General features: G+C 44.7%; 1 protein-coding gene across 1 annotated transcript in view; it reads right to left on the bottom strand.

Moving 5' to 3' along the window:
* Positions 1 to 15866, bottom strand: part of SDCCAG8 (SHH signaling and ciliogenesis regulator SDCCAG8) — a 143990-nt gene that overhangs the window by 8477 nt on the left and 119647 nt on the right. The window contains exons 14-15 of the mRNA XM_036277573.1: positions 4283 to 4410; positions 2089 to 2197 (exon numbers count right to left, since the gene is read on the bottom strand). Of these exons, the coding sequence (XP_036133466.1) occupies positions 2089 to 2197; positions 4283 to 4410 (237 nt within the window). The remainder of the gene's footprint in view (positions 1 to 2088; positions 2198 to 4282; positions 4411 to 15866) is intronic.

Below are 15866 nucleotides of genomic sequence, written 5' to 3'. Positions count from 1 at the left end.
CAATAATCAATCACAAAGCAATCTTAAAATAATATAATATTATAAACCCCAGATCAATTTAACTTTTCTTAAATTACATCATCCAGTATGTTCGTTTCTAACAATTACTTACATTTGGATCTGTGTGAGGCAAATCAAATATTTCTGGTTAGGAATTGCTACTGTTGACATTTTGAGTCTCTTTCAAGACAAAATCATGTGGGTTTCCGTGTCAGACTTCCTGAAAATAGTGGCACCGTGGTGCCCTGGGCTTCCCCTGCTCGAACAAGACATTGACTCAGCATGTGCTGAGAAGGAGCAATTGTCAGAGCATGTTCCCAGCGGCTACAGGAGCCTGTGCCTTCCCATGAGCACAAGGAACTGGACTCCTAAGCCTTCTGATTCCCCGGAAGACTCAGAGATGGGGTTGCACTGGCTAAGCCAGCCTACTGACGGAGGAACCAAGGTCGGGTTCAGAGTGATCAGATGCTCTGACCCCCCCAGAAATTCTTTCTGAATGAGACACCCAGGTCAGAAGGTATGCTTGCTGAGCCACACTGCTTGCTCTGTGCAGACCTAAGTGAGTTCTGAAATACACAGAAGACAAGATATACAGTCTGGGTTATTTTTTCATTAGGTTATATTGTATTTGATATCTAGCTGATTAAGTGAACATTGCCTTTTATAGTTCAATTTAAAGGATTCTGTCCAATCATGTTCATTTATAAGAGGAAACCACAGTTCAAGCAGGTCAAATAAATTTGTCTGAGATTACAGAGTTACTGTCGGAGTTGAGCTGAGACTCAGGCATCTTACAATTTAGAATTTAGAATATAAAATAATTCACTCATTGAGATAATGTGATTAGAAAGTGTGCAGAAAAAAAATTCGGTAAGATCCCAAGCACTGGATTTATAAAAGAGCTGTATACATATAATAAATGCACAATGGCTATTTTATTAAAATGTAACTCTTTTAGAAAGAGAAGGAAAGGATGGTTTTAGTTATTTATTTCCAAGTATCATCGTTCATTTTTATAGATACACATTTCATTTACTATAATTTGACCTAAAGATAGCTTTTGTATGTTTATAGCGAAAGAGAACTGTGATAATAGATTAAAATGTTACATGTATAGACTTTAAAACTGCTCGACTTATCTGCATTCTTTATTAGAATAACTGATATCTTGACCTTTGTGTTCTGAAATGTCATGCATGGTTTTCCATGACATTTAAACCATTAAAAAAGTCCAATAACGGTAGGTATGCATATTCAGGAAAAAACACCAAGGTGTCTGTAAGGACAACTTAGAAGATGTTCACAAGAGAAAATGTTTTCACAGGAAACGTGTCATCACATTCAGTAGCCCACCCCCTTATCCACGGGGGATATGTTCAAGACCCCCCAGTGGATGCTTGAAAAACCTGTTTCTTCCTTTGATTCATACCTATGATAAAATTTAATTTATCAGTTAAGCACAGTAAGAGATTAACAACAGCAACTAGTGACAAAATGGAACAATTATAATGATATGCTATAATAAAAGTTATATGAATGTGGTCTCTCTCACTCTCCCCACAACTCAAAATACCTTATTGTCCGGTCTCTCATTTTCTCTTATCGGGAGGACTGTGGCTTCCCTCTGGCACATCCAAATGGCCAGCATCACTACTTGGGTCTTTGGGGCCATCATTCAGTAAAATAAAGGTGACTTGGACATACACACTGTGCTCCCTGGGCAACTGACCACTGAGACGGTGACTAGTGACTAGGGGGCGGGGCCATCTACAACTCAGATAGGGCTGGACAAAGAGATGACTCCCACCCCGGTGGGACAGAGGGGGCCCCTCCAGGCCTCACCACGCCACTCGGAACTGCCTGCGATTTGAAACGCATGAATGATCTATTGCAGGAATTTCCATTTAAAATGTTCAGACCACGACTGACCGAGATGAACTGAAACTGCAAAAAGTGAAACTATGAACGAGGGGGCCTGCTGTATCTGATTCTGATCTTTGCCTGTAAAATGGTGGACACGTTGTTGTTGAAGGAAAACGACAGAACTGAAACCGACAGTGTCTGAAAGCATTCTGGGACGGTACCCACCTGCTCTTCTGAGAGATTTGCTCCAGCTTCTTGGCTAACGTGCAGCACTCTTCCTTCAACTTTGTCAAAAATGTATTCTGGGAGGTCAGCAATGAGTACTGTTCACTCTCTAGAAATAATAATAAACCCCCACCAACATAAGACGTTTTTGGTAGCAGCTCCCAGCCCTTCCACACGTAGAGCGGTAAAAGCATAAGACCCTACGTGTTGCCCAGAGGCTACTAGGTCAGGTTCAACGCCCTAGGTCTAAGGACTGCTCACCCGGTAAGACACTGAATCTGGTCAGCCATTCATTTTCTGAATAACTACTCCCTGGGGACACTTCTGATCATACCAGGTCAGTGTAATGTCTTAACACGTTAACACATTATCCAATTCCACGGTGGAGTCATACATGCTTATACGAACTTGTCACGTGCAAGATGTATTTTTTACTTTGACAATTTTACTATAAAGTGTTAAAGGTTATTACAATCGAATAACTCAAACTAAGGTACGGAGGACCCCTTCTACACTAATTCCTGTTGGTGCTTCACATGTGCTCACACCTACCCCGCCCATCTTGCATATACGATTCTAACTATGAAGGTGAGATATGGAGTCTGCTTTCACTGTCCACAGTGTGAGCTTCAGTGAAGATCTGGTGACAGAAACTGCAGAGAGCGTGGTCTTTTGTGCAACATCAAGGGGAGGGTTGTTAAGATGGCTCGAACGGTTACAGAACCTCATCTGGCTCCGAGCCTCTGCCCAGCTCCATGATCCCAAGGATCCTGCTAGCCGTGTAGGCAAACAATAATTTAGCCTATAATTTCCTCCTCTTTTTTTTGTGTGTGTGTGAAAAACATCTAATAAGTGTGGTGAATTTTCATTTTTGGGGGCAAAATGCTGGTAGAAGAAAGTCTCTACTAAAAGTGCTGAAGGAAATTATATGACTTATAAATATGACATTTACCTCTTTATAAGTAGAGAGGTTATTGAATGAATTTTACGTTGCTATTTTTCACCTATAGAATAAGCAGTTTCTTTTGTACCATGCCATCAAATACAGTCTACGTTAAACCACGTGAAAATTACCTGTAGTGTAAGGTTAAATAAGTCCCTTTATTTCTTTTCAATTTCAGCAAAAAGCAGAGAGCACACAAAGCAAAAAATAAATCAAAGCACTGAAAAGTAAGCAACATTTTTTCTGGAAGAGACAGGATCAATTAAACTTTTGTTTTAATAGGACAATCAGCTCGGAGTGCGTGGTGTGGAATTCTAATGAGTGGCCCTGTCTTGTTTTGACTACCGCTGTCTGTGAACACACAACTCAGAAGTGAAAAGAACCACAGAACTCTCCGACTGCACAGAGCAAGCTGCCTGTTTTCAAAGTGCATTTTACTTTCAAATGAAAGGTAAAGAGCGACTGGCCAACTCGGGCTGCAGAGCAGTGCCAACGGGATGGGAGATGGCAATTTTTAGCCAAGCTGCCAGCTGTGGTCACTGCCTGGTACTAGTGCGTTTTAACAGCAGTTGTGAGAACTTGAAGAATGCAAAGGATTAAACATCACTCTAGATCGGGTTGGGGGAGGCGGGGGCATCATCCACATGCTAAAAATGTTCGAAGCTGCAAAGATTAAATAAAGGAACATATCCATTTGGAGCCACTGAATTACATCCAGCTGCGACAGTGAATTAAGAACCGATTAATGGCTAAAGCTTTTCTCCAGTTTGGATGCTGAAGCAAACTCATTAGGCTTTTAGAGTAGCTATAATGTGTGTACTGTGGGAACTGTTCAATGCTATTCAGGAGACTTTAACTGTAAGCTCAGAGCGTTTCCCGCAGAGCTTCTGATGCTATTTTCTTTATATAACATGTGTGCCTGAAAACCCAGCCAAAAACAAGCCCTTTGTTTTTCTACTTTGTTGTGGTCTCTCTCAGCTTTACGTTTCTTGAACACAGGTAAATAAACTCATAATCCAGATGGTGCAACAGATGTGAGAGCAGCACTCTGAAATCAACAGACAGTGGGCAATACTTTCCATTTTCTCTGTTAAACGCTAACTAATATGTAATTCGGAATCTCCGGTGTAGTTAGCATCTGCTCCCTTCGGCCAGCCAAAGGTTACAGGTGTTCCTGATGTCATTTCACAGTAAGGCGTGGGCCTGGCGCGCAGGCGAGTGCCCAGGCTCTAATCCTTCCCCACCACCTACCAGCTCTGTCGTGCTGGGCCTCCATTTGCTCCATCTTCTGTGTCAGCTCCTGCTCTCTTTGCTGGGCCTGAAGGGCTTGGGCCTTTGCTTCGCTGCTGAAGGTCTGCTGAGTGCTCTCTTTTTCCAGTCTACGAAGCAGAGAGGAGACAGAATTTAATCTACAGATGCACGCGCCCCCAGCCTTTCCCCCACAGACCGCAGAGAGCTGATACGCAGTAAATTGCTCAGCAGAAGACTCACCCCCCCCCCCAATTAGGGGGAAAGTCCAAAGGACCTTCCATACGATGTTAAATACATGCTGTGAATCCAAAGGGACGGAGTACGCGACTTGACCAATCAAAAAATCATGACAACCGAATAATGGCACTTTGTAACTTCAACACACCAACACCTTCCGCTGTAACATCCTTAATGTTTGCACCACTAGTGAGTCTTTTATGACTGGTTAACGTTTCCCGAAGATCCTGGAATTACAGGAGCAGCATGGCTCATGCACCAAAACTTAAACTCTGGAAATGAAGCTGTGTAGACCACCTCCGCTTTTCCTCCCAAACTTAAAATGGAACCTCAAATATAAAGGAGAAGAACCGATCTAGAGGCAAGGCAAGGATTTTGCAGTACCACAGGCATGTGTTTGCTAAATATTTTCACACATCAGCCACGCAATGTGAATATATGTGAATATGAAATGAGTAACTTCCCAGCACTTCATAATAAATCCCCTTTGGGTCACATGGGAAGAAACTGCAGGAGAAGAAGCTTCTGGAGTCAAAGACAATATCCATGCACTGGGATTGAATATTGACCCATCCCACTGGGCCCCAGTGGTCAATACCCAATCACAGGGGCTCCTAAAGAGAGACGCTTCCTAAATGATCAGAACCTGAGGATGCAAAGGACCTCAAGGTGGGCGGCACTGTGGCTCCTGACAGTGCGCGCGCACACACACACACACTCTCACACACACACGCATGCTCACACACACGCTCACACCTATGCACCCATGCTCACACACCTATGCACCCAGGCTCACACACATGCTCACACACCTATGCACCCATGCTCACACACCTATGCACCCATGCTCACACCCATGTTCACACACCTATGCACCCATGCTCACACATGCTTATACACACAAATGCACACACACACCCATGCTCACGCACCTATGCACACCTGTTCACACACACGCACACCTATGCACACATGCTCACACACGCTCACACACCTATGCACACATGCTCACACACACCTATGCACACATGCTCACACACATGCTTACACTATGCACACATACACACACACACTTTGGGGTGGTTCTTCATACTCTAGATATGGGTAAGTGAGATGAGGGTTTCCTTCAACCACTTTAGATATTTCTGACTGCTGATCCCCTTGTGGGCATTTCTCATCCACACCTCTTTAGTTACTGAGATATTTACTGCCTCGACTCTGCCAGACTGAACAAAACGCTTCCACAGAGCCATCGCTGCTGGTGTGCGGCTGCGGAACCCACGCCACTGGTTCGAGCGCAGAGCGGCACAGGGGAAGCTTGGGCTGGAACGGGCCGGTGCATGCGGCCGTGCTGTGTCGAATTCCAGAACGACATGCCCACACCCCACTCAACCGGAATCATCGGGGGCCACGCTCAGTGTGAGGTGAGGTCCCTTCCGCTGCTTCGAATAACAACACCCCCTGGGATTTGCTCTAGGGTCTTGCCTCACACTCAGCTCAAACTGGTCTATTGCACACACGACAGTCAGACTAGGCCACTTTGGCCTCCCTAGTCACAGCAGGTATTTGCTGGCCAAGGATCACTGCATGTCTCTTTGTTTTCCTGGAGTGCCTCCCCCCCGCCCTCTATCAGCCCCCCCATCCCAGCCCCTGTCCCCTTGCTCAGTGTACATTACTCCTTTAAGGCCTGCTCAAGACTCCCCTCCCCTCCTTCCACTGTTCCCCAAATGAGCTATTCATTCTTCCGTGTCCTCACTATATGCTGTGCATATACATCCTACTGAGATAGCACTGATCACACTGCCGTTACTGGTTCCCACGTCTGCCTTCTTTGTCATCTTTGTCTCGCTGTTCCTTGAGCCCAGCTCGGCACTTGGACATAGGCAGTGGGCACCGAGCTGAATGAATGGATGTTCTTAAAATACCCTTAGCATAGGGGAAGGCAGGCTGCCGTCTTTAGGGAGAATCTGCTCTAGTCTTAGATGAGGAGGCAGGAACTTTTGGGACACGTTAAAAGAGGGCCTAGAAGAGATGCCTCTAATGGCTTCGCCAACTGAGGACAGCACTACTGTGGGCAGCAGCCGAAACGGTACCGTGGGCTTTCCCACTGGTGACACGCCCAAGCCAGACCCAACTCAGAGCAGGGCATGCAGGTAGGAGGACCTGGGGTCCGAGATCCCTAATAATCGGGTGACCATCAAATGCGCTGTTCAAAACCAATGCCCACTGGAGAGGGAAAAGGGGAGCGACCCAACAGTCAAGGGCATATACCTGGGTTATAGGTTCGATCCCCAGCCCTGCTCCGGGTCATGTGGGAGGCAACCAACTGATGTGTCTTTCTCACATCAATGTTTTTTCTCTCTCTCCCTCCCTTTCTCCCTACCACTCTGTCTAAAGCCCAATGGAGAAAATACCCTCTGGTGAGGATTAACAAAAATTTAAAAACTTGGCATAGTTTTGCTTTCCTACCTCCTTCCTCTCCCTTCCTTCCATGTTGCCTTTTCCCCTTGTGGGTTTTTTCCAACTTAGTAGGTTTTTTCCAAAACCTTAGAATGTTAGAACTGAAATGGAACCTCAAATTTGTTTAATCAAATCCTCTCACATTATAGTTGGAAAAAAAGAGGGTCCTCAATAATTAGAAATCTGCTCGAAGGTTACATTGCAAGAGATATAGAGGCAGAGGAGAGATCTGAAGTAGTTTGATTTAGCGAAACCTATTTCATAACACTCTGGGGGGGGGGGGTAATGCAATGATGGATTGAAGGAATTAATAAAAACCACGTAGGTAGCCAAGGAAGGGATTAGAGAAAAATCCACATGGATTTATTTAATATTTATTATAATTCTACTATGTTAAAGACATCCCGCTAGGCACTGGGTCAAATAAAGATAAGTATGGCCTGGTCCTGGCCCTAAAAAAAAAATTAAAAGTAGCCAGAATAAAAGGAAGAGGTGAAATACACTACAAGAAAGGAAGAAGAGAACAAACTACCAAAGCACAGAAAAATGAGCGGCAATTTTCCGCTGGGTCTGAGAGACTCATGAAGAATAGCTGAGTCAGTCTTCCCCACTGGCGTTCATTTGGTTCTCAAAACAGATGATCTCATCTGTGGTTACCCATATTTACAAACCAGAATGAAAGCAATGGTGGTAAAGAATGTCTTGGTTGTTGTTCAAGTGAGACTGAAAGATTTATTCATAATAGCTAAGAACTGGAAACCCCCTAAAAGTCCGCGAGGTGCTGATGGATAAACAAATTGTGGTGTAGCATTACAACGAAACACTCACAGTAGTAGCAACACACAGGGACAAGCTACCAGAGACATACTGTAGGATTTCATCTGTGTGACGGTCTAGAAAGCCACACACTCAAGTGACAGATCAGGGTTGCCAGGACCTGGAGGTAGGTAGGGGACAGGCACAAGGGACATTTTTGTGCTGAGAGAAATGTTCTGTATCTTGATTATGAAGGTTAAAACTGTCATTTGTCAAAATACATTTAATTGCACACTTAAAATTATGGATTTTTCTGATATCTAAATTTACCTCAGTAGGGCTGTTTTGTTTTTGTTTTTGTTTTTTATTCTCACCCGAGGATATTTTTTTCCATTTTTTGCACAGATAGAGTGGGAGGGAAAGAGAAGAAGAGAGAGAGAGAAACATCAACGTGAAAGGGACACATCGAGTGGCTGCCACCCGCACGACCAACCAGGGCCGGGGACAAACTGCAACCGAGGTACATGCCCTTAGCGGGAACCGAACCCGGGTCGCTCTGGACCGCAGGCCGGTGCTCTAACCGCTGAGCCAAACCGGCCAGGGCAGTAGGGCTGATTTTTAAAAGGCGTAAATACCCGAGAATGGGAACGTCTAGCCTTTCCTCCCAGCCCTGCCCCCATCGACTGCGTCACAGGTGCACGTGGGGCCACGTCAGTGTCTCCTTGACGACAAGTAGGAGTTAACGGGAGTAAACTGGTACTGGACAGGCCTCAAACATGGACTAAGTACACACAGAGGTTGAGCACTCCTTTTTCCAATTACAGTTCTGGTTGACTATATTTTCTACAATGTCTGCAATATTACCTTCCCTTTTTTTTTAAAAAAAAAGGCGGGACTGAAGAATGAACTTGACATTTTGGATCGTCCACTTTTCGAGATCATTTATTATTTTAAATCTTGCTATTTAAAAAATATCCAACCTGCAGAGCAAAACTGACTCTTTACCTAGATTTTTAGGTACATTTTTTTTCATTTTACAACTACGTTAAAGACGAAAGTTGCTGATGATCCCGAAGTCCGTCAAGGAGTCTGGGGCAGAAACGACGAAGCCTCAAGTCTAACCGAGAACAAGAGCTTGACAGTGGCAGTGATCGGAGTCGCCGGTTCCCCCGCCACGTTTCCTTCACTTGTTCTGATGACTGAGGTTCCAGTGTTGGACACCCGACCTTCTTAGTTAAGAGATGGTTCTCTTTTAAAGAACAATATCGAGGGATTTGTGACAACAGTATACAACGTGCTTACTGTGTGAGAGTCACCATGACGAGGAATCCGGAGACGCAGCAGGGAGGCCAGGGGCCACCATGAGTAAGACACACGATGACCGTTTGTCCTGATATTAGTGATATTACCTCTGACCACTTGATTAACATCAGTGGTGCACTGGAAAATGTTTAATAATTGTTCTCCGGGGGGAGAGAAAACCCTCACTTATAGTATTTTCCAATGTTCAGTGTAAAGACTTCTACCACGGCCAGTTTCAAGCTACCAAGGTGTTGTCACCGATCACAGAGTTGGGAAGAAACACACACAGTTGTGAGCTGGTGGCCGGTGCTGGGAGCCCTGGAGCATCACTGTAGTGACGTGGGGGCCTCTCCCAGGCTCCTCCATTGTAAAGTTACAACTTCCCTGTTTGTAATTATGTAACACAGTGATTTTCAACCTTTTCCATCTCATGGCACACACAAACTAGTCACTAAAATTCTGAGGCACACCAAAATATATGGTATATATTTTGCTGATCTGACAAAAAAGGTATAATGTTCATTGATTTACAGAAAATATAAATACCCTTTAGTTCCAAAGTGATTTTATTTTATTTTTTAAGTTCAGGTGTGGTAGGGATTCTCTGTCCGTGTTTAGCTGTAAAGCTAGAGCAGGAGGGAGAGAGAGAAACATCAATGTGAGAGAGACACATCGACTGGCTGCCATCCACACGACCCCAACAGGGGCCGGGGACAAATTGCAACCGAGGTACATGCCCTTAGGAACCAAACTAGGCCCTTCTGGTCCACGGGCTGACGCTCTAACTGCTAAGCCAAACCAGCCAGGGCCCAAAGTGACTTTTTAAAAAATCAGGTACCTATACTTGTATATAAGAATTTCTGGTACCAAGAATTAACCAATCAGGCAAAACCTTATGATGTGACATGACCAATCAGATGCAACTCTATTATATGACCTGCATATTTATGGTTCAAGACAGGGCATTCCCACTGGGTGGCTATTGTTGTGTTGGCTGTTATTATTTTTTAGTTTGACAGTCTAAGGGGAAAGAGGTCAGTGCCCCTGACTAAACAGGCAGGTATCGCGTATCTTACAAATTCTTGCGGCTCACCGGTTGAAAATCGCTTATGTAACAGGCAATTTGTTGGCAGAGCCGAAGACCATGTAAATATCCTATTCCTCATCAAACTCTCACCTACTAGTTTTACATCCAATGATGACTTTTCTACTCTAACATTCTTTCTTATTCATTAGTTAATACTGTGGTAGTATAAGTAAGAGCTTTCCCTTCTCCCTCACTTATTAACTTATTTACATCAGCATGGAGTCATGGATAATCCGTTACGATCATTATTTATTTTTATGTTCAATTCATCCCAGATTTGGCCAGTGGGAACCACTTCAAGCTGGTCCCTCTATGACACATCTCCATTATTCTTGTGCCCTTCTTGGCTTTCTATCCCCACAAGATGTCCCAGGCTTACCTTGTTCATTTATTTTTTCTTTTTCTTTTTTTATCATCCTCACCCGAGGACATTTTTCCATTTTTTGTTCAGGTAGAGTGGGAGGGAGAGAGAGGAAGAGAGAGAGAGAAACATCGATGTGAAAGGGACACATCGAGTGGTCGCCACCCGCACAACCAACCAGGGCCGGGGACAAACTGCAACCGAGGTACATGCCCTTAGCGGGAACTGAACCCGGGTCTCTCCGGAACGCAGGCCAATGCTCTAACCGCTGAGCCAAACCGGCCAGGGCTATTTTTTAATTTTCAATTAGTTTCCATGCTATATTATTTTGTGTTGGTTTCAGGTGTACAGCATAGGGCTTAGACACTCTCATCTTATACTGTCCGTGTATAGGTCTTGGAATCAGTACTTGTTCAAGGAGCTCCCGTGCTTTTAGTGGAGGATGGTGCTTAGAAGCCAGGATTTGTCACTAGGTGGTGCTCACTGCTACTGAGAGGTCTGCTTCTGGGCCACCTTAGTAGACACAGCCAGGATGTGAGTATACACATGCATGTGTGAAGATGAGTATTTGTCTGTATGTGTTTATATGAATAGATACATGTACAGTCACACTGTTTCCAATTCCAATCTAACAACATGGTGGACCTATTCTCTCCCCTTTCATAACCAACTTCCTTCCTTAACAGTGAGAACCTTGGCTTCCATTATCTTCGACATATTTGCTTATTTGCTCAGACTACTCAGAAAGTACTTTCAAAATTGCTCACCTACTATGGAAAGCAAGTCAACTCATAAGTAGAATTAAATATTTGCTCCAAGTTTTGTGGGTTGTTTTTTCTAATCAATGCACACAGCAGTTGCAGTTGGCTCTCTGTGTTCTGGGAAAGTGACATCTCATGAGGCAATGGAGTACAGCAGAAACACACAGAACTAGAGGGTCGGAGGACGGCATCTATCTCGTTCTTACCTCTGTGACCACAGACAAGTGACCTAATACTTTTAACCTCGGGGGTCTTCATTCAAAAAGGACAGAAAAAAAAATCCTGCTTCAAAGGAATATTTTTAGCAACTTATTATTGATTAATGTTTACCGTAAGCTAAACTCTTTACATGTACTCTTTTATGTAATCCTCACACAACTCTCTTAGGAGCCTAACGTTATAAATGAGGAAACTGAGGCCTGGAGAGGTTATATAATTTATTCAAAGTCCCCCAGTTACTGAGGGGCATAGCCAGAGTACTTAGGCCTACGTGACTCTAAATGAAAGTTCACAGTTGGAATTTCTATGCTTCAATCTCTTATGTAATCAGGGATGCAGAGATTTCAGAGAAGGGGGAAAGGTAACAAGTCTTATTTTACTGATCCGTGTGTGTGTGTGTGTGTGTGTGTGTGTGTGTGTCCTTCAACATCTATGTTATCCATTCTGCCAGCCAAATCCCAAGTTTGTTTTCCTCCTTCCCATTTCTCTCATGTATTAGTGGGCCACTTCCTCCTACAATGACACCTCAATGAGCTGTCTCTTCCCTTAATAAATACCTTTGCAAAAACACCGAAAGGCTCACAAATACATCTCCCGCCTCAAGTAGGTCACAGACCCCCAGGGCAGATCTGCCTGCTCGTCTTCCCTGGAATGTAAGCGCCTAGAGAACAGAGACTTTTGTTTTAATCACTAATTTATCTCAAGAGCCTGGAATCGTGCCTGGCACACAGCTGTGTGTTCAACAAATATTTCATGAACAAACGAATGAACGAACGAATGAACGAACAAACTGTTAAGAGAAAGTGCTAAGTATCCTCACAGGTATAAGGATTCTCCTGTCTACTGATTCAAAGAAGAGAATGGGATAAGATAATCCCTATTTTAGCCAATAAGTTAATTTACTTTTATTATTATTAATGATAATAAAATAAAATAATAGTAAAATCAGTAAAGAGCATGATGCCTTCCATGTCTGAGACACAAACCACGTGTGTGTTTATTGCTAATGGGCTGTGTTCTCATTTTAAGGCAGATGCAGAAATACTGGAATGAAACAAACAGGGACAGAAAAATACAAGAGGACTAGCATTCAGTAACCCCTACTTCGAGTATGCAAAAAAACTCTTAATAATACATATTTCCAAGAATAAATTCTTTCTATTTGCTTCACTGAAACGCATGTCAGAATTTTAAGGGCAAGGCTGAAACACAAGTTATCAGATGGGAGTGTGAGCCACTTCTAGGAAGCAGAAACAGAAAGGAGGTCAACTTCTTTCAAAGAATAAGCACAAAAAAAGGAAATAACAGAAACATGCCTAAAATAATTTCCCTCAAATAATGTTCTCTTACAGTAGCTCCAAAATAATTTGAAAACTCTTGGAGAATGTGCTCGACTTGCTATTTCCTGCTTCCTTAAACCTTCTGCACAACTGGCGCTTACTTACAACAAAACCCGACTCTGACCAGCTCGTCCTCCACGTGTCTGTGCTTCCTAGTTTACAAAGCACGTTTAAATCCACCGACCTCTCTCTTCTTCACAATCCCAGAGGGCAGAGGGATGGAGCAGAAATCACTGTTTGCAGATAAGGCATGTCCGGCTCGGAGAGAAGATTTTCTTGATGCCACACAGCTAGTAGTAAGGGGCACAGCTAGGACCAGAACACACCTTGTCACTTGCTCCAAGTTCAGAGTCCTTTCCATTATGGCCTCGCCTGAGGGCTTTAGTCAAACTCTGTTGGTCATCGTGCATCAAATACTCAACCACCACCTGTGCCAAGCACGAATGTATGGGGACACATTCCGTGTACAGAACACAGACCATGCCCACACCTTCAAAGAGTTCACAGTCTAATGAAGAAACCAGACAAGAAAGAACAACTAAAACGGTATGGCAAATACTAAAACAGGCTACATTCCTGCTTTCATACAGGAGGACAGGACAGGAGTTGGAGAGGAGTCAGCTAGCTACTTCGGGAAGCTTAAAAACTTAGAGGCATAAAATGAGGTGCAACTAGCCACACAAAGAATGAGAAGAACATTGTTAGGAGTGAGGTGGACAAGTGCAGAGATCCAGGGAGGAGGGCTGACCAGGCGCCCTGGAGAATGGCAAGTAGCTTTGGCACAATTGGAGGGTTGAGTGTACATGTAGGGTAGAAGTGAGCAGTTGGTGGAGGGGAGACTGAGGAAGATGAGACTGGAGGTGCAGGCAGGAGCCAGGACACGCAGCTATTTTAAGGACTTGATCCTAAGGGAAATAGGGAGCCCATGCAGGGTTTCAAGCAGGGGAGTGTTGTGACCACACTCGAGTTCAGAAAGATCACTCTGGCTGAGTGTGGGGACAGATGGGGAAGGGACATTAGAAGCAGGGAGACATTATGACTATAGCAAGAGCGAGAGCAAGTTCGGCAACTGTTTCTCAGACGTAGAAACACCACAGGTAGAACTGGGCCGAGCAGCATCAAGTGCATATTTCAGTCTTAAATTCTTGGTAGCTCAGAGGCGTCTGGTGCATCAGGGGATGGCATGGAGCCAAGTCCCCGCGAGACAGTCAGGCCCCCCTCTGTTCTGCGTAACACCACGGCCCGATTCATCAGAGAAAGAGTGAGGACAAATATGCAACTGCATAAAATAAATTAGATCATGATTTTGCCTTTGCATCTTTGTATTGTCAAAATATTCCTATTTTTTTAATATTTTTTCTTTATTGATTTTAGAGGAAGAGGAAGGGAGAGATGAGAGAGAACATTGATTGGCCGCCTCCTGCATGCCCCGCACTGGGGATTTGGCCCACAACCTGGGCATGTGCCCTGTCCGGGAATTGAACCGGTGGCCTCTTGGTGCATGGGTCGATGCTCAACCACTGAGCCACACCAGCCAGGCAAAATATTCCTATTTTCTATCTCTGACTTTTCTGTATAAACCAATCACTTTGGTCCATTCTGGCCTTTCTGCTCTGGAAAATATCAGTTTACTGACATATTCCTAATAGTTCATCCTTCTGATGAGTAGCATCAATTAGACATTAGTAGGATTTTACATATCATATATTATAACGGCACTTCTGTAACCTGTCAGCGAATAAAAAGCCTCATTTATCTGGAATGTTGGGAGATAAGGTGTTCCACATGAGGGAAAGTTCCAGGTGTCGGACCCACAGAAATCTATTTGCAGTACAACTGTGTCTGAAATATATTAATTCTGTCTCTGCTTCCCTGAGCAACCTACACCAAAATATAAAAAAAACCTTCTTGACAATCAAGCTTCATCATTTTTTTTTAACGCTCACCCAAGGATATTTTTCTATATATCTACAGATAGAGTGGGAGGAAGATTGAGAAAGGAAGAGAGAGAGAAACATTGACGTGAGAGGGACACATTGGCTGGCTGCCTCCTGTATGACCCCGACCAGGGCCAGGGATTGAACTGCAACCAAGGTATATGCCCTTAATCGGAATCGAACCCGCGACTCTTTGGTCCACGGGCCGACGCTCTGCCGCTGAGACAAACCTGCCAGGGCGAGGTTCATAATTTTAAATGAGGTCGGCCTCCTTGCTACTGCTCTTCCTGCTGCCAGGGAGCTCCAGGGACCACTGCAATGTCTTCATGTGCCCAACAGTGGCTGGAAACAGAAGGGACTCGATGCTTGTTGCACGGAAGGTCTCGGATGCTGACGAACCAGAGAGCTCACAGCAGCATACCGGTCTGCTTCTTGCAGTTTCTTACTGGTCATTTGCTCTGACCTGCTGCCATGCTTTCTGTTTTGTTTCGAATGCTTTTTTTTAAATTTAATATCTAAAAATGATGCCTTAGGACAGTCCCCACTGAGTCCACCAGAAAAGTGCTTTGCAGTAGTTCTTAGCCTCTTGAAAGTATTTTCGGTTCATGTCTCAGTTCAGAGCTGTGTCAAACGCTGGATTCACCAGAAGGCCCACGAGGAACGGGCTCCGTTGGACTAAGGGCGGCAGAGATCTCACGGCCGCTGGTGGAGCGCCTCGGTCCAACACTCAGCGTGTTGTGCACAGAAGTCAGGATCGTGCTCGGTTGCGGAACCCTGGCCGGAAGGCAGAAGCAGTTCATGTCCAGGGCCCGCTGGAGGTCTCCCCTTCTGCCCGCAATTCTCCAGCTGAGAAATGCTCCGTTCCCCGAAGGGCTAACTGCCCCAGCCCCAGGGTTCAGATTCCTGCGCCAGTGTAATTCTCACCCTTCTGAACGAGAAAGTTGTTCTTGCCTCGGTAATTGGGTCATTTTCCTCATCAAAACATCTTTCCTGCCCTGGCCGGTTTGGCTCAGCGGTTAGAGCGTCGGCCTGCGGACCAGAGAGACCCGGGTTCGGTTCCTGCTAAGGGCACGTACCTCAGTTGCAGTTTGTCCCCAGCCCTGGTTGTCCCCGTGCGGGTGGCA

The sequence above is a fragment of the Molossus molossus genome, unplaced genomic scaffold (assembly GCF_014108415.1).
Source record: "Molossus molossus isolate mMolMol1 unplaced genomic scaffold, mMolMol1.p scaffold_m16_p_23, whole genome shotgun sequence".
Taxonomy (NCBI): domain Eukaryota; kingdom Metazoa; phylum Chordata; class Mammalia; order Chiroptera; family Molossidae; genus Molossus; species Molossus molossus.
Note: the sequence above shows the minus strand (reverse complement) of the source record. Positions and strands in the feature narration are given on the sequence as shown.